This window comes from Podarcis filfolensis (assembly GCF_964270895.1).
Source record: "Podarcis filfolensis genome assembly, chromosome: 1".
Lineage (NCBI taxonomy): Eukaryota > Metazoa > Chordata > Lepidosauria > Squamata > Lacertidae > Podarcis > Podarcis filfolensis.
In genome coordinates, this window is record NC_139604.1 from 4692823 (window position 1) to 4719560 (window position 26738).

Below are 26738 nucleotides of genomic sequence, written 5' to 3' on the forward strand. Positions count from 1 at the left end.
AAGTGAATCATTGACAGAGAACTCCATCAAAACATACACACAGCAGATCAATCGGGAAAAGTGAGTCAACTTCATTTACATCATACATTGCTGACCTGCCCTTTGGACCCAGGTACAGCGGCACCTTGGAGGACAGAGTGCAGGTGGGACAATGTGACCAGACTGTGGCAGCCCATTCTCCATTGCAGCAGTAACAGCCTGAGGAGCTAAGGTACTCCACAACCCTAGGGAGCTTAGAATCAGTTTTCTTAAAACCCACGTGCTTCCTTTCCATGGGTCCCCTCCTCTACCATCATGCTACTTTTAGTGGCCTGGAATGGGAGTAAGTGATTAAACAGGAAAGACAGTGGGGAAAACGTCTCACAGGTAGGAGAGTGTGTTCCTCTGCGGGAGGCTTCCAGATCCTTAATCAGCAGGGATGGATAGAAAAAGTTGTGATATTCAGTAATGTATTCAATATTGGTTAGATTGACACTGACCAATGTGAAGTTTCAGGGATGGAAGAAACAGCAGGTTGTGTGAACCACTTGAGTGCTCCCTGTCAAATGTTCAGAAGTATTCTATTTATGCTGTAGAGCCTGAATGAACTGCCACTTCTCCTCCCCTTAAAACATTTTCTGTTGAGCAGGAGAGATATACATGCACTCTGCCTGGAGAAAAAAGTCATGGATCTTTCAGCTCCGCAGAGGAAAAAAGTGGCCATTATTGGAGGAGGTTTGGTAAGACACTTTTATTTTGTTCTCTAATACTGTGGGTTCACACATAATGCTAAGCCATAGTTTAAGAAATCATTTCTTAGTGCTATGTGTGAACTCTCTGCAGCAGCTTAACTATGGTTGTTTACTGCCAGTAAACTCGGATTTGAAGACTTGGTTTTTGCAGGCTCGGAAAACTTTGTTTGTTTTAGCTGTGGCTTAGTATTATGTGCACCCCCATCATGCTTCCTTAAACCATGGCTTGCTCAACTCCAGATACTCACAAAGATACAAAGGTACAAGACAAGAGCTGCTGGAAAATAAACCAAATTTTGGAGAAACAAGCTACATATGTCAACTCATACTTAACTTGTAGTTTGCTGAGCCAGTGTCTTAACTCGGGGCATATAGCAAACATGTAGCTGTAAAACTCATATAAGCTACAGTTTCTGAGATAGCAAAGATTTGCACCTGGGCTTAAATTCAGGGTTTTTGCTCTCACAGATCTTTGCTTATACAGTTCATGCTTTAACACTTGTTTGCTTCCCCTTAACTGGGTGTGTGAACTAGCTGACTAGATTAGTGCTTCTCAAGCTGCTTGTAGGAACCTTGGGGTTTTGCATCAACACCTGTATTTCCCTACAATTTGCAGCTTCCATGGCGTGTCTGATGCATTTTAGGATGTGCCTTCAGTTTACACAGAAGCTGCCTCACAATTCTCCCCACGCTGCTCCGTTCACAGAGGCAGACTTTGGGGAGAGGTGGACAGCGGCTGAAGAGCACAAGTTCACAGAAGTGCAATGCACAAGAGCTTGATGATCCAGCATTACATCAGTGTAAAGCCTACAGGCACTGTATACATCAGCAGCAGCAGCCGCTCACTTTACAGTGTTGCCAAGAGAACCTTTATGCCAGCAAAATATAAGGATCACTTCAGAAAAGATCTTTGGATATAGGCACAAAAGCTGCTTCTCTTCTTCAATGAATAACAGAAAGTCAGCACGGCTCACAGGGAGCTACTGGGAAGAGTATAAGGGTTTTCCTTTTTGTTTAGTGAATCCTGTGTAGTGGCTCAATGTCAGGACTACATTCATCTGATGAATATATCTGATGATATAAGAATGTTTGCATTCAACACATAACACACCCTTTCCATGTACTATTTGTGGTATACTAACTCTAAAATTCTTCTAATGCTTTTCTTGCAGGTGGGTTCTTTAAATGCTTGCTTCTTTGCAAGAAGGGGCTTTATAGTGGAAATGTATGAAACCAGACCAGGTGTGTACATTTTGATATTTGCAGGGTTGCAGTAGAAATTAAATCTTTCCCTAAATGCATGCACATCCCATTGACTTATGTGAGGTTGCTTGCTTGTGAGCATAAGAAGTCTGCTGGATCTTGTTCTCACAGCAGCCGATGGAAAGCCAACAGACATGACACGAGAGCAAAGCATTCTTCCCAGCTGCAACTCCCAGCAGCTGATATTTAGAGGCCTGCCACAGGAGAACATTGCCATGATGACAAGGAGCCACTGATGGTCCTATCCATGAATTTGTCTATTTATCTATATTGTCTATTAGCCTTTTATTTATTGCCATCTACTTGTCTTTTTAGAGTGGAGTAAAACTATATTTTGAAGTCATAAGTTCTATGTTTTTGCACTGGGAACCTCTGTGTATACATCAAATATTGTAAACAGGCATGAGACTCCAAAAAATAATACAGAGCAACCCAGAACAATAATAAACCAAAACACTTCAATAAATACCCATCTAGTAGGGTTGACATATGTCCTCTTTTACCAGGACACGGCCTCTTTTTCATGGGTAGAGTCGTCATAGCGATCCATAGTTAAAAGCAGAAGTCAGCAAAAGTCCTCTTTTTTGCTCTTCAAAATATGGCAACCCTGGCTGTTATGTTGTCGTCGTCTGTTTATTACATTTAAAACCCACACTGCAGAAACAACTTTTTGAAAACTACATTTTTTACTCCCCTTGAGACAAGACAATCCTTAGATAGTTCTAGGTGGGTGTTTTCTGTCATTGTATAAGACAAGGGCCGCACAATACATTTTGGCACCTGAGGCGAACCACAAAATGGCTCCCTCCTCCCCACCAGGTACAAGTCAGGAATAAAGAGCTACATCGGGATCTGCTGCCCCTGTGGATCCTGCCGCCTGATGTGGTCGCCTTACCTTGCCGCATGGGTGGGCTAGCCCTTAAAGACTAAGACCTGGCAAATCTCATCCAAAGGAAATGTGTCCAGAAAGGGTGCTGCCATCACCCAGGCCTTTTCTCTAGATTGCCAAAACACAGACAGGAGGTTCTTATTCTTGCCTTTTAGGCAGTGTTAGAAACTGAGATATGAAAGCTAGGAGCTAAATGGCACCTTAAACCTAAGCTATGGGGGCAACAACGGAATGTCTAGGCGTACTTTTTTAATAACAAGAATACAAAGCTGAAAATGAATGAACTGCAGCTAAAATATTATGTTCATTTTTCACATGGTCTAGTCCTTCCCCCGCCCACCCCCCAAATATTCTTAAGAGGGTCTCTTCTCCAGGCTTCAGAGAGTAGCTGGAAGTGGGGAAGCAGAAAAAGCGCTCCTTTCCTTCCACTCTGCAGTTTTACTCTGAAATCTTAGGCACAGTACTGCACCCAGAGCTCAGAAACTACTCGCACTAATGAAATTCCCTGTCACAAAATGTGCCTAGAACAATGGGAGTTTCAAACTCTGCTTTTAGGGCAGGAGTGGTTTCAGACCTGTACAAAAATCCTGGGCTTTATCAAATGCCCAACCCCATTGCCAAAGAACAGACCAGTCACAGGGTCTTTAGCTGCTTTGAAGCCAGGGGCTTGGTTTTCTGTTTTGGTCAGGCATTTTCCCCCCTCCCAAAAAAAGTCCTGTCTTATCTGCACCAAAACCTGGCGGGGGCACATATCCCTTGTTGTCTCTCCGCTGATTAAAGTGTTTGAGGAATGCTTTTGCCACCCCCCTGTCTGCCAGTGCAGCCTCCCTGGAAATATGCATGTTCCTGAGGTTGAAGCGTGAAGCCAGCCAGTGCTGGCTTTGAATTCCTTTTTCCAGGCTGCTCACTCTCTGGAAGGTTTGATGTTTGCACAGAGGGAGAGAGCCTTTTGGTGTCACTGAGGTCCATCAACAGGCACCCGTTTCTGACTCAGGTTTTCCAGCCACAGGTTTAATGTCTTCTCAGTCTTGACTAAAGCCTTGGCACACTCCTGGCTGGTCACCTTGGCAGGTAATGGAGCACTTGATGCCACAGCCCCATGGATCTTCTTTGCACACCTTGATGGCGCGGATGCTGGACTCGTTCTGGCCATATCCCTGTGCCAGTGCAGACAGTCACGCTGCCTCTCAAGCAGTCCAGCACAGCCAGTTTCTCTTGCATTGTGGGAACACATTCTGCTTTTTAGCTTTCCCACCTTGAGGAAGAAGCTGTCTTGTGTTTGGGGGCCATGCACTCAGACTGAAGCTCTGCTTGCTTTCAGACCACCTTCCCCTCGCTCTCAGATCACCTTCACTTGCTCTTCATGTTCATGCTAGGCCCATTCACATTCCCCGATGCTGACTCTGTCACCATGCCCAAGGGACACTGCAGTGGCTGATGGGATTACCAACTCTTGTTTCCTGCTTGCCTGTCCCTTTCTTAGAGTTTACTTTGGAATTATTTGAATTTTTTTTCCTATTTTTCCCAAGCAGCCCCCCATTTATTTATTTTCCAGCCAGCCACAAAAGGTTGTGGCTGCCTGTCAGGCTTCAGGGAATCAGCTTCCTTCGCCCTTGGCAGTAGATAAGCAGAACAAAAGAAAATGAGTCTTCTTACTGGTTAGAAATTTAACTTACCGGTTTAACTTACCAGTTAAAACTTTAATGATCACAGTGGGAGAAGAAAGACTCCATTTCCTAGGAATGGCGGTGCTCCCAGTTAAGAGTTCCACCCCTTCCTCCCTAGTCACCCATGTCACTACTGCATCTTGTAACCTGAGCTCGTACCCTCTGTGCTTTCTGTTCTGCCACTTTATCAGCTCTTCCTGACCTTGGGGAGAGTGGATGAATGCTTTCCAGAGACAGTGAATCTATTAACCCTCTCTCTCTTCCAGTCCTTCTTCTCCTAGCTGTTCCCCATCCAGTATTTCCCAGCTTCTGCCTTCTGAACTATGTCCCTCTGCAAACCACTTTTCCAAATCTATACTGTCCTGCTGCTCCTGGGAAGATTCAGGAGCAGGGGGAGGGGGAGGCTCCCACCATTCCTCCTCAGTGCAGCCCTGCTCAGCACGGTCCCTGACACTGCCTAAGGAAAGTGAGTGTGTACTATAATAGACCTAACAGCAGTGGCTGTAGAAGCTTTTTCTAAATTAATGTGGCCATCCATTGCAACAGTGTCACACACATGACGAAAGTGCCACCTCGTTTCATTTCAGATATCCGTGGTTCCAATGCCGCTCGTGGCAGGAGCATTAATTTGGCCTTGTCCCACAGGGGACGGCAAGCTCTCAAGGCTGTTGGGCTGGAAAACCAGGTGACCGTACAATTAAAGGATGAAACAAAATGTAATGCCTTTGTGTTGGGTTTTCCAGTATTGGACTGCTGGGTAGTTTGAAGGAACTAGGGGTTTTAAAAAGAGCTTAAAATCAGGACTCCCTGAAAGTTTTTTTTTAGGAAGACCACTGAATTGTTGAGCTTTACATAAGAAGCCACAGACATTGTTTTTTTAGTTGTTGAGCAATACATCTTTTTACAAAAATTATCTCCCTCCTTCCAAGGAAAGACTGCAGTCTGAGACAGGTTATTAATACAGATGTTTTCAATGCAAGACAGAAAGTTACTTACGGGATTCCTTCCAGTTTCAGTCATACAGGTTAAGAGGACAGAGCCATTTCCCAGTGATAAAATGCATCCTTTGCCTGCCGAAAGACCCAGGTTAACTCCCTGGTATCTCCAGGCACATAGAGAGTAGAGTAGAGTTGAGGAATATATATATATAGAGAGAGAGAGAGAGAGAGAGAGAGAGAATAGCTGGGGGCCCTGTTATTTACTGCTTTATAGGTAACTACCAGCCCTTTTAATTATGCCTGGAAATAGATAAGCAAATAGTGCATTGCAACTATTTAAGCACAGGAGAGATGTGGTCTGAGTACATTTGAGAAACCAATGGTGATGCAGAGAAGGAGCTTAGGGGGAAATATTGTGTCGCCCCCCCCCCACACTGTGACTAAGCTTTTGTGGGCCAAGGGCTGCGTTGACCCATGCTCAACTCTCCAAGGGCCAAAGTGCAACAGAAGTGGCTGTGGAGAGATCAGCAGGGGGGACAAGTTCTGGAAGTCACAAAAACCTTTTGGCACCTGAATAACATCAGGAGGCCTATGGAAACAGTCAATGTATTATGTATTATAATATTGTGTGTGTGAATTTTTGGGTGAGGTGTCTTGCCCCCCCTTCCAAAACCCAAAAAAAACCTCTTGGTTGGCCACATATGGACTGTGAGCCAAGGGATACCAACCTCTGGAGTTCAGAGTCAACCAATAAATACAGTGGTACCTCAGGTTAAGAACTTAATTCATTCCAGAGGTCCGTTCTTAACCTGAAACTGTTCTTAACCTGAGGTACCGCTTTAGCTAATTATTATTATTATTATTATTATTATTATTATTATTATTTATTTATTTATTTATTTATTTATACCCCGCCCATCTGGATGGGCCTCCCCAGCCACTCTGGGCGGCTTCCATAAAAACCAAAAATACAGTAAAATATCACACGTTAAAAACTTCCCTGAACAGGGCTGCCTTAAGATGTCTTCTGAATGTCAGGTAGTTGTTTATCGCTTTGACATCTGCTGGAAGGGCGTTCCACAGGGCGGGCGCCACTACCGAGAAGGCCCTCTGCCTGGTTCCCTGTAGCTTTGCTTCTCGCAAGGAGGGAACCGCCAGAAGGCCCTCGGCGCTGGACCTCAGCGTCCGGGCAGAATGATGGGGGTGGAGACGCTCCTTCAGGTATACTGGACCGAGGCTGTTTAGGGCTTTAAAGGTCAGCACCAACACTGGGGCCTCCTGCTGCTGCCGCGCCGCCAGAGCACGATTTCTGTTCTCATCCTGAAGCAAAGTTCGTAACCCGAGGTAAAATTTCTGGGTTAGCAGAGTCTGTAACCTGAAGCGTCTGTAACCCGAGGTACCACTGTATAAGTAATGGTTTAAAACCAGTGCTTTTAAAAACCATATAAGTAATGATTTAAAAATTAAAGTCATGTTCTACACAACTTAAAATACAACAAAAGCTGCAAAGATTTAGAACCTTTGGGAACTCCAGCCTGTTGCTTTCTACCTTTAAAGATGCCCTATCTCTTAGGATGCAAATGTTTCTCTTTTCTGATTTCAGATTGTGTCTAAAGGCATACCTATGAGAGCAAGGAGAATTCACACGCTCTCAGGCAAACAATATTCAATTCCATATGGGACAAAGAGCCAGGTATTATTTTAAATATCCCTTTATAAAATAGTTTTAAGTCTTTAGTGGTGTCTTTTTGTGTATAATAGCAAATTCCTACTATTCCATTGAGCATAGCTGTCAACGTTTTCCTTTTTTAAAGGGAAATCCCTTATTCCGAATAGGATTCCTCGCAATAATAGGGAAAAGTTGAGAGCTATTCCGTTGAGAGAGTTTTTATACTGGAAGCACACATGGGGGGGGTGCACTGGCCATCTTCCTACATTCCTCTCCCTTCAGAATCCTTCTCATTGAAAACTGAGTCACCTGCAAAACAACTCTGGAAAACAGGCCAGCACACCTTTATTCTCATGATGCCCAAACCCAGGCTTATAGCTTATTTCTCTCCAAACAAACCATGAGCGATATTCAAGGTTTGTTCTTGGATTCCTGATTGTGATTTGTTTTGGGAAAACAAACCAGACCAGGATCTGGATGTCATGACAAGCCACGGGCTACTTTCCCGGCAGTGGCGTAGCGTGGGTTGTCAGCACCCAGGGCAAGGCAAGTAATTTGCGCCCCCTAACCCGTGGATTTTAGCACTCCAGACTCTTCCACTAGATTAGTGCTCCCCCCCTCAGATGTTGCGCCCGGTGCGGCTGGCCCCCCCTGCACCCCCCACGCTACGCCACTGTTTCCCGGTGGCACAGCAAGAGCGTGGCTTCTGCTGATAATGGTGGGAGGTCATGTTGGGGTTTCTGTTGCATGCCAATCACCGTAAAAACAACAGCTCCTTGATGGATCAGTCCCAGCACGCTTCCATTCAGGAGAGCAGTGGAGACCCAGATAAATCACAGGACCCCTGTATCCTAGGTTTGTGATGCATGGAAATTTAGGGAAAGGGGATTCTTAACTTAATTGTGACCATTCATATATGTTACAAGACATTCAAACTTATTCTGTGTCTTATGTGTTTCCCCCCCATGCAGTACATTCTCTCTGTAGATAGAGCAAATTTAAACAAAGATCTGCTAACTGGTAAGTATGATTCCTGCCTGCCCCCATTTTCAGTCATTTTTTACCTCTTAAAGACTCAGATGATGCAGACTGTAATTACTCAATCAAAATGAGATATAAGAAAGACTGAGCGCAGTGCTACTTCACTGGCGAATGTGCACATATTCCTAATCCAAACCATGGCTGGTGTGATTGCACTACTAGCAGGCAGAAACTTACAGTAAAATTCATGGCTGTTTTGCTCCTCCCCGGTTCTGCTGCTGTGCTACCCAAAGCTAAGCCATGGTTCTAATTATAGGAGAAGTGGTTTAGATAGGCATTGGCTGCGTACATATGACAGATTGTTCTAGAATCAATGGAGACATGAGTACTTCTTTTTTCCTATGTAGCTCATCCACAATCTGGATCTAGTGTACATTTTTTGCCCCTGAATGCACTTCTTGAGAAACTGGTTGTATTCTGAAAATAAAAGCTGATTGCAAAGAGATTTTGCATTACCTTATAGTGTGTCCTTGTAAGGACAGATGTCAGTGGTCTTGACAATGGGAGTGTTTGTGTATCCACACATATGCCAAGGGGAGCATATAACAAGAAGGTTATCACGACTTCCCTCCTCTTTCACCTGGGGTAGGTGCAGAGAGGGAAAGACATGGATAACCTAATCAAGGGGTATCAAATCCTAATCAGATAAACCCACCCACTATTATGGATGGCCGGATCTAGAATCAAACTAGATTGATTCTAGATCCGGCCATTGATTCTTCCCTGAAAACAAATACCTCAGAATACAGCAAATGTGTTCAAACCACTTTCATAATAACTTTAAATACTGCTACTCTCTTCACTCTCCATGTGATTCAAATGTCACAAGAAGATTCCCCAGACAGCCCTTTTTCCTGTGGTGACCTCATGCCCCCTATAATCCTGGCAGCCTCCCCCTTTCTTGTCTGTTGCTGAATGTCTCACCTGTCAGGGTAATGACTCTGTCACCACCATTGCATTTGTTCTTGTATGGCACCTCTTGAAGCCCAACTCTCGAGGAAGCTGGCTTGGCTTCAGACCTCACATTTACTAATTTCAGAAATTCTGAGGAGAACCTGGTGCCCAATAATTTTTGGGGATCCTTGCCCCCTGCAAATCCATAACAGTATGTTACATGAACTTTACCTTGCAAATAGCTGTTCAGCCATTCATTAGGAAAAACGTAATTTCATTATGCATCTCCCAGTTTGGGTCATATTTGTGTTCAGTACAATATATTTAACACTGTGTCTTTCTACAGCTGCTGAGAAATATCCCAATACTAAATTATACTTTGGACACAAACTGCTTCACTGCAATGTGGAACTGGGAACACTGACCTTTTCAGGGTAATCATTATCTCCACCCTTCCTGAACATGCTGATAATCAGAACCCAAAGGGCGAGTTGACTCTGTTCATCCCTCTTGGTCTGGTGGGGTGGTCTGCGGAGAGGCCCACCAGTTGCAATTGCTCCAGGAGTCATTAGATCTTTCAATAGGACATGGCACCTAAATAAATTAACAATGTAATCCTTTGCATGTTTATTTGAAAGTACGCCTCACTCAGTGGTGGAGGAAGCCACTCGGGAGCTTGGGGTGGTACACCCAGGGGCGGGGCAAGCTGCCCATAGGGGCGGGGTGAGGGTGGGGCACACCACGCGGCCTCCATAGTCTGCCTCCTCCCACTCAGCCGCCCTACAGCTGGGGGGGGGAGGCAGTGTGCAGACCGGTTGGGCAGCGCAGAGCCTGCGCTTGCCCTAGCCACCACGTCTCTCCCAGGAGAGACGTGTGGCTCGGGCACGCTGCAGGCCCCACGGTGAGTGCCGCACAGCATTTAGTCACCCCCCTCAGTGGTGACACCCGGGGTAGTCCGCACCCCCTGCACCCCTCTTTCTCCTCCCCTGGCCTCACTGTGTTCAATGGGGCTTAAACACTGGTAAATGTGTTTAGTTTTGTAGGCTAAGAGCATGATAGTAATTTTCTTTGACGAAAATTTTTTATCACTAATATAATAATAGCTGCCTCTTTCATTGAGCTAATATCATAGTAGCTTATACTTGTATCTTCATAATCAGAAGATGTCAGTTCCTCCTCAATAAATAATTTCTTAAAATTAAAGGGCAAAATGTTGATTTTTGTGCCCAAACATTCAATAGGATTGTTTACATGTTACATTCAACAAGTGTATAATCTGTGTGTCCATGTACACAAATGACTTAACTGTACGCTCGGGACAGTTTTACAAATGTAACATTATCAAGTGGACAGTCTGTGTACTTGTCTGCACAACTGTTTAACTTTACAAATCAACTAGTGTATACTCTTTCACACTAACACTTGTATATATGCAGAGACAGCTTGTACAGTATCTGTATGAACAAGCCTAACAAGAGCGGCTTTTTGTGTTAAAATTTTTGAAATCAGTATGCACAGGCCTGAGAGGATGTTTTGAAAAGATTACAGCTGCTTGAATAAATGGAAGAACAGACTAAACAGCATAAATGGCATAATCTGTTTTACGTATACTTGCATTTTTCATACTATTTCAGGGGTCAACTGTTGTTTTTGGAATATTTAGGTTTATTTCCAACCCACAACTTGGAAAGAAAGTTAACCTTCTCTCTCCCTGTTTTCTCAAATCCATTTGAGCAAAACTCAGTGTGGATTTTGTGTGTGATATGTTTTATAAAGTCCAGACTTAAGAAAGAAAAAAAGCAAACCCTTAGGGTCTTAAAATGTCATGCTACAAAGAGAGGTCCAAGCAAACAGATGTCAGGTTTGGCCACCACTGAAAATACTGTAATAGCAAATAAAACATGCAAGATAGGTTTGATTATCAGTTAGTGCAAGGAAGTATAAATCTTCTTCTTCTGCTGCTGTTCTCCTTTCTAGATCCGACCAGATGTCAAAAGAAGTCACTTGTGACCTAATTGTAGGCTGTGATGGAGCCTTTTCTACCGTTAGGAAGCAGTTCATGAGACAAGCACGTTTTGACTACAGCCAAGTATATATTCCTCATGGATACATGGAACTGAAAATACCCCCAAGGGATGGAAATGTAAGTACACTCGTACCTTGGTTCTCAAACGCCTTGGTACTCACATGTTTTGGATCCTGAACGCCGCAAACCGAAAAGTGAGTGTTCTGGTTTGCGGATGTTTTTTGGAAGCTGAACATCTGATGCGGGTTCCGCAGCTTCCAATTGAGTGCAGGAAGCTCCTGCAGCCAATCTGAAGCTGCGCCTTGGTTTTCGAACGTTTTCAGAAGTCGAATGGACTTCCGGAACAGATTACGTTCGAGAACCAAGGTACAACTGTAGTGGTAACAGAGTCTCACTATAGACCTTGCTTTCCAAGTTGACAGCTGCATAAACATTGACAAACATATTTCTGCCCCTCTCTTGGTCTCTTTTCAGTTTGCAATGGAACCGAATTATCTCCACATCTGGCCCAGGAATACATTCATGATGATTGCACTGCCAAACCTGGTAGGAGAAACAGTACATGTTTAAAACTGTCTTTTTAGTAGTAACACATAATTTGAAATGTCGATGTAATTGCAGGATCATTTAGATTTAGATTAGGATTTCTGGAAACTAGAATAACAACAAAGTACAAGCATTACAGTGACCTAATGAACTAGTTGAGACAGAGATAATATTTTCTATCTACTGTCAGAACTAACCAATATCTTACATGCTGTCTTGTGGGATATCTTTGGGAGAAGAAAGGCTAAGGAGTAAACCCTACACAATTCCAGAGTGGAGTCGCTGACTGTTGGGTGGTGCCTTGTATCCTTCCTTCTGGCAACTCCTGCAGCCAAGCGGGTGCCTAATGTATTGCTCTGCTTTCTTTTGGGCCCCATCAGTGAGGCTGAGAGGGGGACCTTGTCGTCTGGGCAGCCTAGGACCTTGACACACACTGCCCTGTGTTGCGCCCCAGGGAGAGCACTTCAGTGCTGCTAAAACAACAGTTTGTCTTCACTTCCAGAGGCCCACTCCATTGTCTCTTGAGAGGCCAACAGGCCACCTAATGAACACAAATCCCATATCCATCTAAAAGTAATTTCAACCAGTAGGACCTGCAACATAATGTTGCAGTGTTTCTCCATCCTTGAAGAGGAATGCTCCTGTTGTGGTTTCAGATCAGAGGTTAATTTCAGGGTAGGCTGAGGGATCCCACCACTTTCCAGGGTATGTCTGGAATAGATATAACAAGTATCAATATTTTTAAAAAACAAAATCTCTCTCCTTTTCTTACCTTTGTGCTTTCTTCTTCATGTTGTTCCTCATTGCTGTAACATTCTCCCCTCAATTACCTGAACTTAAGGGTGCTTGGAGCCAGGTTAGTTAGAACACCAAGATAGCAGTTTTATTTTGGACATCCAGATGAAGACTCAAGAGACCCTGCTGTGCTCAAATGGGGTTTTCTGCTTTTGGTTTTTTGGGGAATATTTATCACAGGTAACTTTTGAAGAATTTAGAAACAACATTTTTGCACATATTTTATTTTCCCCCTCAAACACTGCTGTTCTGTCCATTTAAACTTCATTTTATTTTATTGTAATTATGTTGTTATTATGGGATGATAAGAGTTGTTGTTCAACCACAACTGGGGTCCCAGGCTATTAGAAGGTTGCAATGTGTGTTGAAAATGATATAAGACCTGGAATAAGTTGTGTAATGTACATCTGTATTTTAGGCAGAAATGTATACTGTATATACTAAAATGCAGATAGTATGTTTACCACAGCACTTGAAAACTTTGTTTCCAAAAATACATTTTACATAAATGAATCAGTGGAATTTATTTTTTTTTTTTTTGCTGATATTTCAGGAAATTACTTTCAACTTTAAAACTAACCAGTGATATCTCTTCTTTCAAGTTCTCACACCCTTTTTAATTCATAGGATAAGTCATTCACATGCACTCTCTTCATGCCTTTTGACGATTTTGAAAAGCTCACAACAGGAGACCAAGTGCTGGATTTCTTCAAAATGTACTTTCCGGACACAATTCCTCTGATAGGAAAGTAAGTTTGCCACTTACAGCCAATGAATGGACACATGAGATCTCAGAGTGAATGGAGTCTTGCAGGCGGCTCGCTCTAATGAATGGGAGAAATAAAAATGGAGAGGAATGGCACAATGGCTCTGGAGGTGAACCAGGCAAAACAACATGCTTTCATATCTAGTGAATCAGCATTAACAGTTATTAATGAATCCGTCTCCTTTATCTTACCTTTTGAAATAGGATGCAAAAGGAATATCTTTCATTTTCAGGAATTTACAAATCATCACAGTATTTATAAATGAACTGGTTACTAAAATTATGAACAGAAATGATCATATATTAGCATAATTCAAAGAAATATTTTGTTATTTAGTATGCTGAAAGACAGGACCTTCATGGTGGATTTCTCTGAAATGCTACCACTTCTACACAAGCTAGATAGACAGCTGTGTGGTCTCCATGTGTGTGTGAAAGAGTGGTGCTGTGCAGGAGAGTTCTGGAACAAGCCAGGCCTGTGCAAAAGGGTCTGGCTTCACTTGAAGCAGGATGGAATCAGACTTCATATCAAAAAGGTGGCAGAGCAGTTTTTAAGCTGATAGTGAGGGAAAAGTCGGCAGGAGCTGAGGAGTTTCCAGTGCAGAGCAAATCATCCCCATGCAACAAATTTTTTTGTAAACAGTCTTGAAATAATTGATAAAATATGGCATATAAATGTGTTCAATAAATAAATAAAACTTACTCTGGATGTTTACCAAGACTAGACCAGCTATAAAACAAGCCTGGAGGAACTTGCCCATCGCTTCCCTCCAACCCCAAGTTATAAAATCCTGGTGACTCTGATTAAATTCCCATTCCCATATCTGGATTAAGCTTTAATCAGTGTTTCTTTCATGGCTACAAAAAATCGACAGAAGGAATGGTTTACAATGGCACAGAAACCCTTGGGAACCTCAGCCACGCTTTTGCCTGCAGAAAATCTTTCATGTAGAAAATGTACTAGTGTACCATCTCCTTCTGTATCTCAGGTTTATAACATGGCCATATTTAGCATTTGATACATGCTCTGCTGTTTCAATTTCAGGCAAGAACTGATGCGAGATTACTTTTTGTTACCAGCCCAGGCCATGGTCTCTGTGAAGTGCTCCTCATTCCACCTTGGCTCTCGCTGTGTGCTGATGGGAGATGCGGCCCATGCGGTCGTGCCCTTCTACGGACAAGGCATGAACGCGGTGAGTCAGAACATCAGTTCCGCCATTCCTTTGTCCCTCTCTGTAGTTACATTACTTGGGGAATTAAAAATCCTTTTCTTTTTTATTTAAAAAGATATAAAAATTGCCGTGTAGAGTTTATGGGCTTTTAGAACTGAAACGCAGCTTTATGGTATGTGGTACTTCTTCTCCAATTAAAAAAAGTAAAGCAAAAACTGAAGACAAAATGTCCCAAGCATATCAAACTAGCAGGTCAGTTTGTTGCATCCCATTTTTCCATGTGAAAAGGGCCAGACTTTAGTGAGCCTTCTATTAGAGGAATCTAATAAAACACAACACAACACCACACACTAAAAACCTCGCTTCAGGTGTCTTTTGAAAATCACAGAGCTGTTTATGTGTTTGACATCTGCTCCCAGAGTAGCTCCCTGTGGTCTTCCTTTGGCCTTGTGGGTGGCTCAAGCAGTCCGGTTGTCCACAGCAAGAAGAGTCTTGTGGATTACATACTGGATCTGGACTGGATGATCAGTTATGTTAGTGCATTTTGTAATTTTATAAGGTTTGTGACTTTGTTGCTCGGTTCAATATTTTCCCATGGTTTTTTATGAATTGTGATATTTTATATATTGTGACGCTGCTGTTATTTTAGTTGATTATAGTCTAATCATGATTTGTTGTAATTGCTGAGTGAATTTCTGTTTAATTATTATACGGTGGTACCTCGGGTTAAGTACTTAATTCGTTCCGGAGGTCCGTTCTTAACCTGAAACTGTTCTTAACCTGAAGCACCACTTTAGCTAATGGGGCCTCCTGCTGCTGCTGCGCCGCCGGAGCATGATTTCTGTTCTCATCCTGAAGCAAAGTTCTTAACCCAAGGTACTATTTCTGGGTTAGCGGAGTCTGTAACCTGAAGCGTATGTAACCTGAAGCGTATGTAACCCGAGGTACCACTCTATATTGATACTTTGAATGTTAATTTTGTTGTATAATATCTTAAATGCATTATTGGCTATTACTTTATTTTATATAAGCTGTTTATTTTAACATTTGCATTGCATTGGGATTGTTATAAGATGCATGTTTTTTTGGGTGTGTGTGTATATATATATATATATATATATATATATATATATATATATATAGCTTTATGTATAGCAATATAGAAAGATGGTATACAAATTAAAAGTGAAATGAACATGAAATGAAATATGCTGGCTGGCAGCTGCTTTCCAGGTTTTCTGGAGATGCTGGGGTTTGACTCTGGGACCTTCTGAATGCAAAGCATCGGATCCAGCCCACAGGTCCTATCCTAAGCTGTTTTCCCCCCTTGTACTTCAGGGATTTGAAGACTGTCTGGTTTTTGATGAGTTAATGAACCAGTTCCAAAATGATATATGTGAGTATATGTTTCTGTCACGAAAGACCATATTCCTCATGAGCCTGAATGAAAACTGCTGCTGTAAGAGTCATTCCAGCTTGTTAGCCCTCTTCTCAAACGCTCCCTCTTCGCATCCTCAGTTGCTCTGATGGCCTCCTGAAACCGAGGAAGTTGGTTACAGAAAACCTCCACCAAGCAGGTGCTTCCTCTTGCTAGGATTCAAAGCTGCCCCCAGTATTGCTGCATGGCACCCCAATCTCCACAGCAGGGCGAGAGTCCAGGGAGTTCCGGGTGCCCTTCGTTACCAGGATCTGTGTTTCCTTTAGGAAATGAGGCGCAGCAGAGAATACCCAGCTGGGTAGGAGTGGAGGCGTCATAAGACGGTGTCCCCAAACCCTTTACCAGTTGGACTCCTCAGAAGGATATCAGGGCTGACAGTTATTAGCTCCTTGGGCTAGTTATCTGCCTTTCCCCCTTGCCACATGCACAACCTTCCTCTTCCAGGACCATCCTGTCCCCTCCTCCCCTGCTGTGCCTCTTGCTTCATCCACTTTGACGTCTCCCATTGCTCCCACAGTCCTCACCTACCTCCAAGTTTATCAGGTGCTCCATAGCCATTTTCTAAGAATGCCTCTGAGTCTGAGTCAACATAGCACCCAAAAGCATTCTGGGGAAATAAAGATGGCGGGTAACTCTTTTGTTTTACTTTGTGGGATGGTGGAGCCAATGGGATGTCTATGTCCTTGTGATGCTTTTGTTGTTGTTGTTTAGTCGTTTAGTCGTGTCCGACTCTTCGTGACCCCATGGACCAGAGAACGCCAGGCACCTCTGTCCTCCACTGCCTCCCGCAGTTTGGTCAAACTCATGCTGGTAACCTCGAAAACACTATCCAACCATCTCGTCCTCTGTCGCCCCCTTCTCCTTGTGCCCTCCATCTTTCCCAGCATCAGGGTCTTCTCCAGGGAGTCTTCTCTTCTCATGAGGTGGCCAAAGTACTGGAGCCTCAGCTTCAGGATCTGTCCTTCCAGTGAGCACTCAGGGCTGATTTCCTTAAGAATGGAGAGGTTTGATCTTCTTGCAGTCCATGGGACTCTCAAGAGTCTCCTCCAGCACCAGAATTCAAAAGCATCCATTCTTCGGCGATCAGCCTTCTTTATGGTCCAGCTCTCACTTCCATACATCACTACTGGGAAAACCATGGCTTTAACTATATGGACCTTTGTTGGCAACTTGTGGTGCTAGGCAGGCACAAAGAGTTGTGTGAAACAGCCTCGACTCCTCTGCCTTTTTCTCTTGCCTGGCGCAACAGTCCTTCCTCCTGGCTTTCCTTTTTTGTCAGATAAGTCTATTTTGTTTCTTCTCTAGATCCCTGTCTTTAACAAACCAAAAAACAAAACAAAACCTCTCCTCAAACCCCATTCCTGCTTTCTTCCGATCAGCATTATTATCTTTGCCCTGCTTTGCGGTTATTGTTGCCATTCCGCAAATTTCCTGGGTTCCTGTGAACATTTCTTTCTTCCTTTCCATCTTTCCCAGCCTCCCTCTCAGGCATGAGGCAGCTTTGTTTGTTTCACAGCTTTACTGATTGCAAAGATGAGGAATGCTCTTTATTCCTGCAGTGTTTTGGCGGCTTTTTGCAAACGCCACTGGTTTTTTCTCCAGGGTTTCTTCCTGTCCTTTTTTCCTATTTAGTTTGTGGTTTTAAAGGGTTTGTTTTCTCTTCTGGCAGTTTGTTTCTCTTGCTTTCTGTGTTGCTTTGGCAGGCAACAGCAGCAAATGGAGTAGATCCTCTACATTTATAATTTAACCTAAGGTTAACATATTTTTTTCAATGAATCCGGGGACACTTTTCAACTTCAATGGATTTTGTATGGGGACTGATTTGTAAATCCAGGGACTGTCTCTGGGAAACGGGGACGTCTGGTAACCTTAATTTAACCTCTTGACGGGCACTTTTGTGTATCTGAGGCAGTTGGACTTGGCCTATTTTCTCCTGGTCCACGGTGTGGCAAAAGGAGATTCAGCATCCTGTGACAAACAGAGTTGAGAGCTTATATTTTGCAGTCCAGGGCTGTGGCTGTGTAGGGTGTCTTTGTCTTGTGTTTCTCTGACTATTGTGGAGCCAACCCAGGCTGTGGCTGAGCCGCCTCTTAAGAAAACGAAACAAAGCTGAAGCACTTGTTGCCGTCTAAAGGGCCTGTTGTTTAGTCGTTTAGTCGTGTCCAACTTCGTGACCCCATGGACCAGATCACGCCAGGCACTCCTGTCTTCCACTGCCTCACGCACACGCACCAAATCTGTCCACCCCAGGAAGCGTCTTTCTTCCATTGTTGTTCTTCAGTCTAAAGTTTCAGAGACAGAGCAGTCAGCTGTTTGAAATGATTCCACCCATTTGAATGCCAAGGATGCACTGCCACCTGCTGGTCACTCTCAGGTTGACACATTATATGAATCTGAACCTGACTTTTATGATCAGGGACATGAGGTTCAGACCTCCCCTCCCACCAATCGGGTTGCCTCTGCCTCTGTCCCTCAAACTTTTCCAGCCCTGCTTATTGAACAATTTAGAGAAGCTATAATTGCTTCACACTTACAATTGCAGAATGAAGAAATTGGTTAGACCTAAGAAGGCTGCTGCCCCTTTCTCATCACAGAGGGCTCAGGTTCATTTGGATATAAAAGAGACCCTCCCCCCATTCACATCCATAGGTGATGATGAGAATGTGGATATTCCCTTGGTTTCCTCCCCAACCCTTTTCCAGGAAGGGGAGCTGGATGATAACTGGAGTGAAGGATCTTTGCAAGATGAAGCGTCATCTATGAGGCTGTTTCAGGAGGCCAGCGCCCCCGTCTTGGAACGTGAGATAATGCATGCCTTAGAATTAACTGCTCAACCTGACAAATCAACCACTGAACCAGAGAGTGATGTGTTAACTAATAGCTGTACCCCAGCCAACTATTGCTTAAGGCAATAGTTAAATCTTAGCTAAGAAATTATGTGTCTTGGATCTGGAATTCATGGCATATATTCTATAGACAGATCAGTTTTAAATCTGTCATCGTGACATCTGGTCCCCAAGGAAGGAAATACTCAACTTTGGGACACTACTGACAGGAGAATTGAATTTGCCTTACGTAAGATGCAGTGGTCCTCTCTATGAGAGTGCCTGGGTAGCATCCTCATGTGCTTGAACATGTATTGTGTGGCTTGAGGATTTATTGCAATCTCCTCAAGATCCAGCTTGACAGCACCAGATTCTTACCAAACTCCTTTAAGCTTTTATGGCAGATGTCTCCATGGACCCCATGCAGTTTGCAGCTAGAGCAATGGCATCCCAGGTAGCTGCTAGACGCTCCCTGTAGCTAAAGTCCTGGAATGCTGGGACTGCCTCTAAAGTAAACCTTTCCACTGAACCTTTCGGTCAGCTTTCAGAGAAGGGGTGTTAGTGAAGATATAGTCTATTGATCATAATTTCCTTGCCTTTCAGATATCTAGCATATTTCTTTCTTTAGATTTTTGAGCCATGGAGAGAGGAAGTACGCAGACCTTTTAATTTCAGTGACTCCGTCAGTGTTTGCTGCTTGGCGAATCCGGAAAACTGAGGAGTCGAACCTGCTTCACAAAATTATTTGCTTGTGCCTAGCATCACGTGATGGGGACATAGCCCATTCCATTGTCTATAAATGATAATAATTTGCAGTCTAAATTGAAACCATTAGTAACTGCACCTGCTTTGCTGAGTGACAAACCAAGCTCTGTGTTATGTACTGAGTTGAATAGGATCCAAACTGCAGCAGTCTGATTGGTCCTAGAACAATAGGATTCAGAATGCAGCAGTCAGATTGGTCCTAGAACAATGCAGCAATATGATTGGTTGGCAGGAACCACCCAATCATGCTCCAGATAGAAGTGAATCCACAACCTGATTGGCTTACAGTAGAATTCCGGAATTAGCCAATCATGTGCAGCCCATTGTGTAAATAATGTATATAAAGCAGATACCTTGAGGGGACTTTCATTCATTCCTCCTCACCACTATGAGCTGAATAAAGAGCATGAAATCACTTTGCGACTCTGAGTATATTTCACTGGCGACGAGGATGGGATCCCGCTGAGCTGACTGCCACACACAGCACCGCAGCACCGCCACCTGCCGCACCGCTGCCTCGCACCGTGTATCCAGGCTTCAGCTCCGGGACACAAGGAACTCAGAATGGCAACCGACAGCAGCTTCTCGCCGTTCAACCCAGCATCTGGAGACTGGGAAGCGTATGCCTCCCGTTTCACCTTCCTCCTAGAAGCCAAAGGGGTCACCGATGAAGAAGACGCCAAGAAGAGGGCGATATTCTTCAGCGTCTGCGGAGAGGAGACGTTTGAAATCGCCCGGGCTCTCCTTGCACCCGAAGACGTCGCTACTGTTCCATACAAAACAATAATGGAACAGCTGAAGGGGCACTTTTCGCCACAGCCCTCTGTGGTGGCTCGTCGAAATGCCTTCTATGCAAAGCGGCAAGCCCCTGGGGAAACCATAACTGGGTTTGTGACCTCTCTCCGCCAAGCCGCCCGGTTCTGCAACTTCTCAGAGCTGGAGAACATGCTTCGTGACCGCCTCGTCGGTGGCCTGAAGGATGAGAAGCTGCAACGACGCCTCTACGCTAAGAAGGACCTAACGTTCCAGGTCGCTCTGGAGGAGGCCCTGGCAACGGAAGCTGCCGAGAGGTCGACGCAAGAGGCACGGCCGAGCCAGCCGTCCCAACCGAGGGTCCACCACGAAGACCTCACCGACGACTCAGGATCCAACAGGGAGGAGGTGCACCGAGTACAGCAGCGCACTCAAGCAGCCCACATACCACAGCTGCCTCGACGAGAAGCAGGGAACTGCGCAAGCTGTGGAGACAGTCACGAGAGGAGGACCTGCCGTTTCCGCAACGCAGAGTGCAGGCAGTGCAGAAAATTGGGACACATCGCCCGGGTGTGTCGAGCTCGGCCCACCCGACGCCAGGCATCAGATGACCAATCCAAGAGCCCCAGGTCCCGGGGCCCAACACACCAAGGCAACTCGACGGAGCTCACGGACTTCCAGGTATACCAGTTGCCCCACCCCAACGTAGAGAAAATTTATGTAGAGGTACAGATAGAGGGGGCCCCATGCCGCATGGAGCTTGACACGGGTTCAACTCTATCCATAATCTCGGCAAGGACCTTAAGGAAACTGTGTCCTACTGGGGGTCCCAAACTCAGGCCGGCCCCATTCACCCTCCGGGACTTCCAGAAACGTAAGGTCCCCACAATGGGGGTGGGGACCTTCAGGGTGCAATACCGAGGGTGGACGCGGCAACTGGACTTGCTTGTGGTCAAGGGCCCCTACATTAGCTTACTGGGATTGGCATGGTTTGGACCACTGGGGCTAGCCGTCACCGGGGTGAACCACACGAGCTTACAAGTGGACGTGGACGCCATATGCAAGGAATTTCCGGGGGTTTTTGATGGGAAATTGGGACAGTATACGGGCCCCCCCATTGCTCTACAGCTTGACCCCGCAGTACGACCAGTCAGGCTCAAGGCCCGCCGGGTCCCGTTCGCCCTGAAACCCCGTATAGACGAGGAATTGGACCGACTCGTGGAGCAAGGCGTGCTGGAGCCGGTGCCTAATGCCCCCTGGGAAACCCCAATCGTCACACCCGTCAAGCCGAATGGTTCGGTCCGCATCTGCGCAGACTACAAATGTACCATAAACAAGGCCCTCACGGCCCATGCATACCCAGTGCCAGTGGTCAGCCATGTCCTTGCCACCCTGGCTGGGTCGAAAATTTTTGGCAAGCTGGACTTGGCCCAAGCATATCAACAACTGCCAGTAGATGAGGCCACAGCAGAGGCACAGACGATTGTGACGCACAGAGGAGCGTTCAGGGTAAAGCGGCTGCAGTTCGGTGTCAGCGTGGCACCAGGCATATTCCAGAATCTAATGGACTCTCTCCTTAAAGGGATTCCTGGCGTCACCCCCTTCTTCGATGATGTGTTGATTGCCGGGCCCACACCAGAGGAGTTTGAGGACCGCCTCCGCACCGTTCTGCACCGTTTCCAGACGGCGGGTCTCAAGGTGAAGCGGGAAAAATGTCTACTAGGAGTGCCTCAGGTGGACTTTCTGGGATTTATGGTGGACGCAGAAGGGGTCCACCCGACTGGGGACAAGGTACGGGCCATTTGTGATGCCCCAGCGCCCAAGAACAAGACTGAACTTCAGGCCTTCTTGGGACTATTGAACTTTTACCATTCCTTCCTTCCCCACAAGGCGGCGGTAGCGGAGCCCCTACACAGGCTCCTGGACAAGCGGGCCCCTTGGGTGTGGGGCCAGCGCCAGGAGGCCGCATTCCAGGCAGTCAAGGACTTGCTTGTCTCAAACTCGGTCTTGGCACACTTCGACGAGAGGCTGCCGGTGGTGCTAGCATGCGACGCCTCACCCTATGGCATTGGCGCTGTCCTGGGACACCAACTCCCGGATGGAAGAGAGGTACCGGTGGCATACTTTTCCCAGACACTCAACGCAACCGAGCGGAACTACTCGCAAATCGACAAGGAGGGTCTGGCAATCGTGAAGGGAGTAAAAAAATTCCATGATTTCTTGTACGGGCGGCCCTTCACCGTGGTGACTGACCACAAGCCCTTGCTTGGCTTGTTTGCCTCCGAAAAGCAGACCCCCCAAGTGCTGTCTCCTCGTGTCCTCAGGTGGTCAATTTTCCTTGCCAGCTACCAGTATGCACTGATTCACCGCCCTGGGAAGGCGATGGGCCATGCGGACGCCCTCAGCAGGCTACCACTACCGGAAACAGGCCCCGACCCAGCACCTGCACAAGAGGTTATGAGCCTGGAGCTGCTTCCCGACCGCCCCATTCAGGCACAAGAAGTTGCACACCATTCCAAGAAAGATAGGGTCATCTCCCGCGTCCTGGACTGGGTGTGGAGGGGATGGCCCAGCAGCAGCCCCGGGCCAGAATTCGCCGGCTACACAACCCGCAAACATGAACTGTCAGCCCACAAGGGGTGCCTGTTATGGGGAAGCAGGGTCGTTGTTCCCCAGCCCCTCCGCAAAAGGGTCCTCACAGCCCTACACGAGACACACCCAGGGGTAGTAAGAATGAAGGCCCTTGCCAGGAGTTATGTGTGGTGGCCGGGGATCGACGGAGAGATAGAGGCCTGGGTCAAACACTGCCAGGCCTGCCAAGAATCCCGCCCAGATCCCCCAAGGGCCCCAGTCCAGTCCTGGGAGTCCGCCCGAGCACCATGGTCACGCCTGCATGTGGACTTCGCTGGCCCCTTTCAGGGGAAAACATTCTTCATAGTGGTGGACTCCTACACCAAATGGCTGGAAGTCGCACTGGTACCGTCCACTTCTACGTCCGCAGCCATCCGGGTACTACGCAGGCTGTTTGCAACCCACGGGCTCCCTGACACTCTCGTCTCAGACAACGGGACTGCATTTACGTCAGGAGAATTCCAAACCTTCACAGCGCAGAACGCCATCCGCCACATCCGTTCGGCGCCATTCCACCCTGCCACCAATGGCCAAGCAGAACGCATGGTGCGGACCACCAAGGACACCCTTCGCCGCATGACGCAAGGGGATTGGGAGTACCGCCTTGCCACATTCCTCCTAGCACAACACAGCACCCCCAGCTCAACGACTGGCCGGAGCCCCGCTGAACTACTAATGGGTCGGCGCCTTGCAATCAGATTGGACCGCCTTCACCCCGATAGAGCTCAGGATGAGGTAGTGGTGGGGGAAGGCAGGAACCCCCGGACCTTCGAGGCCCAGGACCCAGTGTACGCAAAGAATTTTGGGGCAGGCCCAGCATGGGTACCCGCCACAGTCACCAGGGTCACTGGTCCCGTGTCGTACGAGGTGCTAACGGATGGGGGGCAATGCTGGCGCCGCCACTGCGACCAGATACGGCGACGATTCCCGGGAGAAAACCAGGAGGAGGAAAGGTCAGAGGAGTCCCAAGGGAACAGAGGGGCAGTGAGGCCCATAGAGCAGGAGGGGCCAGCAGGAGAGGCAGAATCAGTAAATACAGAGAGGACCCGCGAAGCCAAAAGGACACCGGAACCAGAACCACGACTGAGCGAGCCGGTTGCACCAGACCAGACAGGCCCATCACAGCCAGCATCCTTGGAACATGAGCCAGAACCTGAACCCCGGACCAGGGAACACCCCAGGCCGCAACGCACACGTAGGCCGCCGGCGTACCTCGAGGACTATGAATGCGACCTCCCGGGCAGGACTGGAACTTAGAGGGGAGGGGTGTTATGTACTGAGTTGAATAGGATCCAAACTGCAGCAGTCTGATTGGTCCTAGAACAATAGGATTCAGAATGCAGCAGTCAGATTGGTCCTAGAACAATGCAGCAATATGATTGGTTGGCAGGAACCACCCAATCATGCTCCAGATAGAAGTGAATCCACAACCTGATTGGCTTACAGTAGAATTCCGGAATTAGCCAATCATGTGCAGCCCATTGTGTAAATAATGTATATAAAGCAGATACCTTGAGGGGACTTTCATTCATTCCTCCTCACCACTATGAGCTGAATAAAGAGCATGAAATCACTTTGCGACTCTGAGTATATTTCACTCTGTGACAAACCAAGGCTAACCTTCAGTGTAATGAGTGAAATGACCTTGTTTCTTCCCCAGGTATTTGTCTCCCAGAGTTCTCAAAGCTGAGAGTACCTGATGATCATGCAATTTCCGATTTAGCTATGTATAATTATATAGAGGTAAGTTAAATCTAGTTAAATAGAGAGTGGGTGGCAGCTGAACGATGAGAGATGTTTCCAGATGTTTCTCTTGGTTGTTTCAGATGCGGGAGCATGTCAATTCAAAGTGGTTCATTTTCCGAAAGCACGTTGACAATGTTCTTCACGCCCTCTTCCCCTCCACTATCATCCCTCTGTACACCATGGTAAGACCACCAATAGCTATCTTGCAGGGTTTCCCTTGTTTTCTTCATCCCCTCCACTTTCAGTGATTATCTGTATGATTTCGTAATCTGACGCAGGTCACGTTCTCCAGAATTCGATACCATGAAGCTGTGCAAAGATGGAAATGGCAGAATAAGGTCAGTGGCATCTTAGATGAATTTGTTTGGGCTGGGAGCATATTGTATTATGGGTGATATAGCCATGGGTGTAGCCAGGATTTTTGTATTGGGGGGGGGGAGGACAGGACTTGCTTAGGAGGGGCAGAACCAACGTGATTGGTCAGTTAGTTTTACTTGGTCGGGGGGGGCAGCTGCCCCCCCGCCCCCCATGGATATAGCCAACAAAGTCCTACTCAGAGTAGATCCTATAATGGAAAGGGGAGATTAAACACCTTTTACTCCCTTTCTTTGATAACTGCCCATCTAGGTAGGCCAGTCAAGCCAGAGGCTTCCACATAGTCTGCCACCACACCCCGTTTGGTTCCCTCTAACCGTGGATGACAGGGCTTTCCTGGGATCCAAGGTACATGTACACAAGGAGAAGCAGAGACAGCAGTTTACCTCTCTCTCCCCAGAGACCAAAATAACTTGCTTTTGCCTGTCAAACTTATACACACACATAGCATAAACCAAGTGATGAGGCACATAAGAGTTTGGAATAAAATACAACCAAATGCACTCCTAATGGAGTTCAGAAAGAAAGGAAGAGAACAAACAGAAGAGACAGAATGTTGCTCCAAAAAAAGAAAAAAGGAACCTGTGTTTTATTTGGCTTTATCAAGCTCTGTTTATATGGGTTTTATGCTCAGATATTAGTATCTGTTTAACAAAAGGCAGTGTACATTTAAAATAATGGGTTGAATCCAATTTATTCATAAATACCATTGATTTCAATGGGTTTCCTCTGAGTATGATTATGTCTGGAGCCCATTGTGATTTTAGAATGGTTTTTAATATATGATTTATTAAATTAAATATGGAGTGATATGTTATGCATACCTTATAGCAACTTGTGCATTGTCTTTTGTATACAAATATTATAAATATATTTTATTGTGATCTTTTAAAGATTCTAAAATTCATTTTGAATGGTATCTTATGTAGTTAGCGGAATAGTCCAAAAGATTTAACTATAGGCTAGTAAAAATATTGCAAACTATTTTCTCCTGCAACATTTTCTGACTCAAATTGGATTTCTTTTTAAAAAGGTAATTAATAGAGGCCTCTTTCTCACTGTGGCTGTGACAGCAGTAAGTGGCATCTATCTGCTCAGAAATGGTATTAAGCTGCAAATTGCCGTATGTGCAGAGAACCTGTGGAAATGGACACTCAGCCTCAGAAAATTTGGAAATGTACCACTGGTTACCCAATAGTGTTAAAAGCAAGAGAGAGAAAGAGATGTATTCAGTGTTTTAATTTCACCTTGCTTGGAAAGTCAGAACGTCAAAGTATTCCCAAAGGACTAATTGTGCTACATGGTGCTGGATCCAAGTGTTAGAAGGCCATCCATATGGAACTCAACAAGACACTTGCCATAGACTTGAGTGCCCTGCTGTCATCTTCCTAAAGAAATGGCATGTGTCCCTCAAGGGCCTGAGGGCCTGTAAACTGTTCTTCCATACTTCCCCAAATACCAGCATCAACTTTTACACACAAGAGGACATGTATTAATTAACTGCATTTTGTGAGTTTTAGAAAAGTTATGAGCTTCACTGAACTTGCAATAGATCTGTATCCAATTTTTTAAAAGTGTCAATCAATTTTCCAGTTTCTTAAGTGAACTATTGAATTCAGTTTTGTGTGGTGCTTTTTTGTCACATAGAAACTAATATATATATATCTAATTTCAAACTTGAGGCTTGCCTGCAGCACAATGGAGAATGTCTACATATATTGAACATGTCAGAATTCAATTTTCTTATTATCACTCTGAAACAGATGAAGGTTCCACCCATTCTGTACTTAAAAGAAATAAAGTTATGA

General features: G+C 45.6%; 1 protein-coding gene and 1 long non-coding RNA gene across 2 annotated transcripts; one reads left to right on the forward strand and one right to left on the reverse strand.

The window, feature by feature from the left end:
• Positions 1-86: 86 nt before the first annotated feature.
• On the forward strand, positions 87-26544 carry KMO (kynurenine 3-monooxygenase). Its single transcript, XM_083630905.1, has 16 exons — positions 87-211; positions 629-719; positions 1904-1973; positions 5138-5235; positions 7092-7181; positions 8129-8177; positions 9439-9526; positions 11070-11235; positions 11593-11664; positions 13087-13208; positions 14271-14418; positions 15736-15793; positions 24470-24552; positions 24636-24737; positions 24834-24893; positions 25964-26544. The coding sequence occupies exons 2-16, from the start codon at positions 666-668 to the stop codon at positions 26126-26128; spliced, it is 1425 nt and encodes a 474-aa protein (XP_083487031.1). The 5' UTR covers positions 87-211; positions 629-665; the 3' UTR covers positions 26129-26544.
• Positions 11689-16478, reverse strand: LOC310743631. The gene is made up of 3 exons (XR_014539126.1): positions 16364-16478; positions 13226-13283; positions 11689-12375 (listed from the first exon to the last, which is right to left on the reverse strand). It is a non-coding gene; the product is annotated as an uncharacterized lncRNA (long non-coding RNA).
• Positions 26545-26738: the final 194 nt, after the last annotated feature.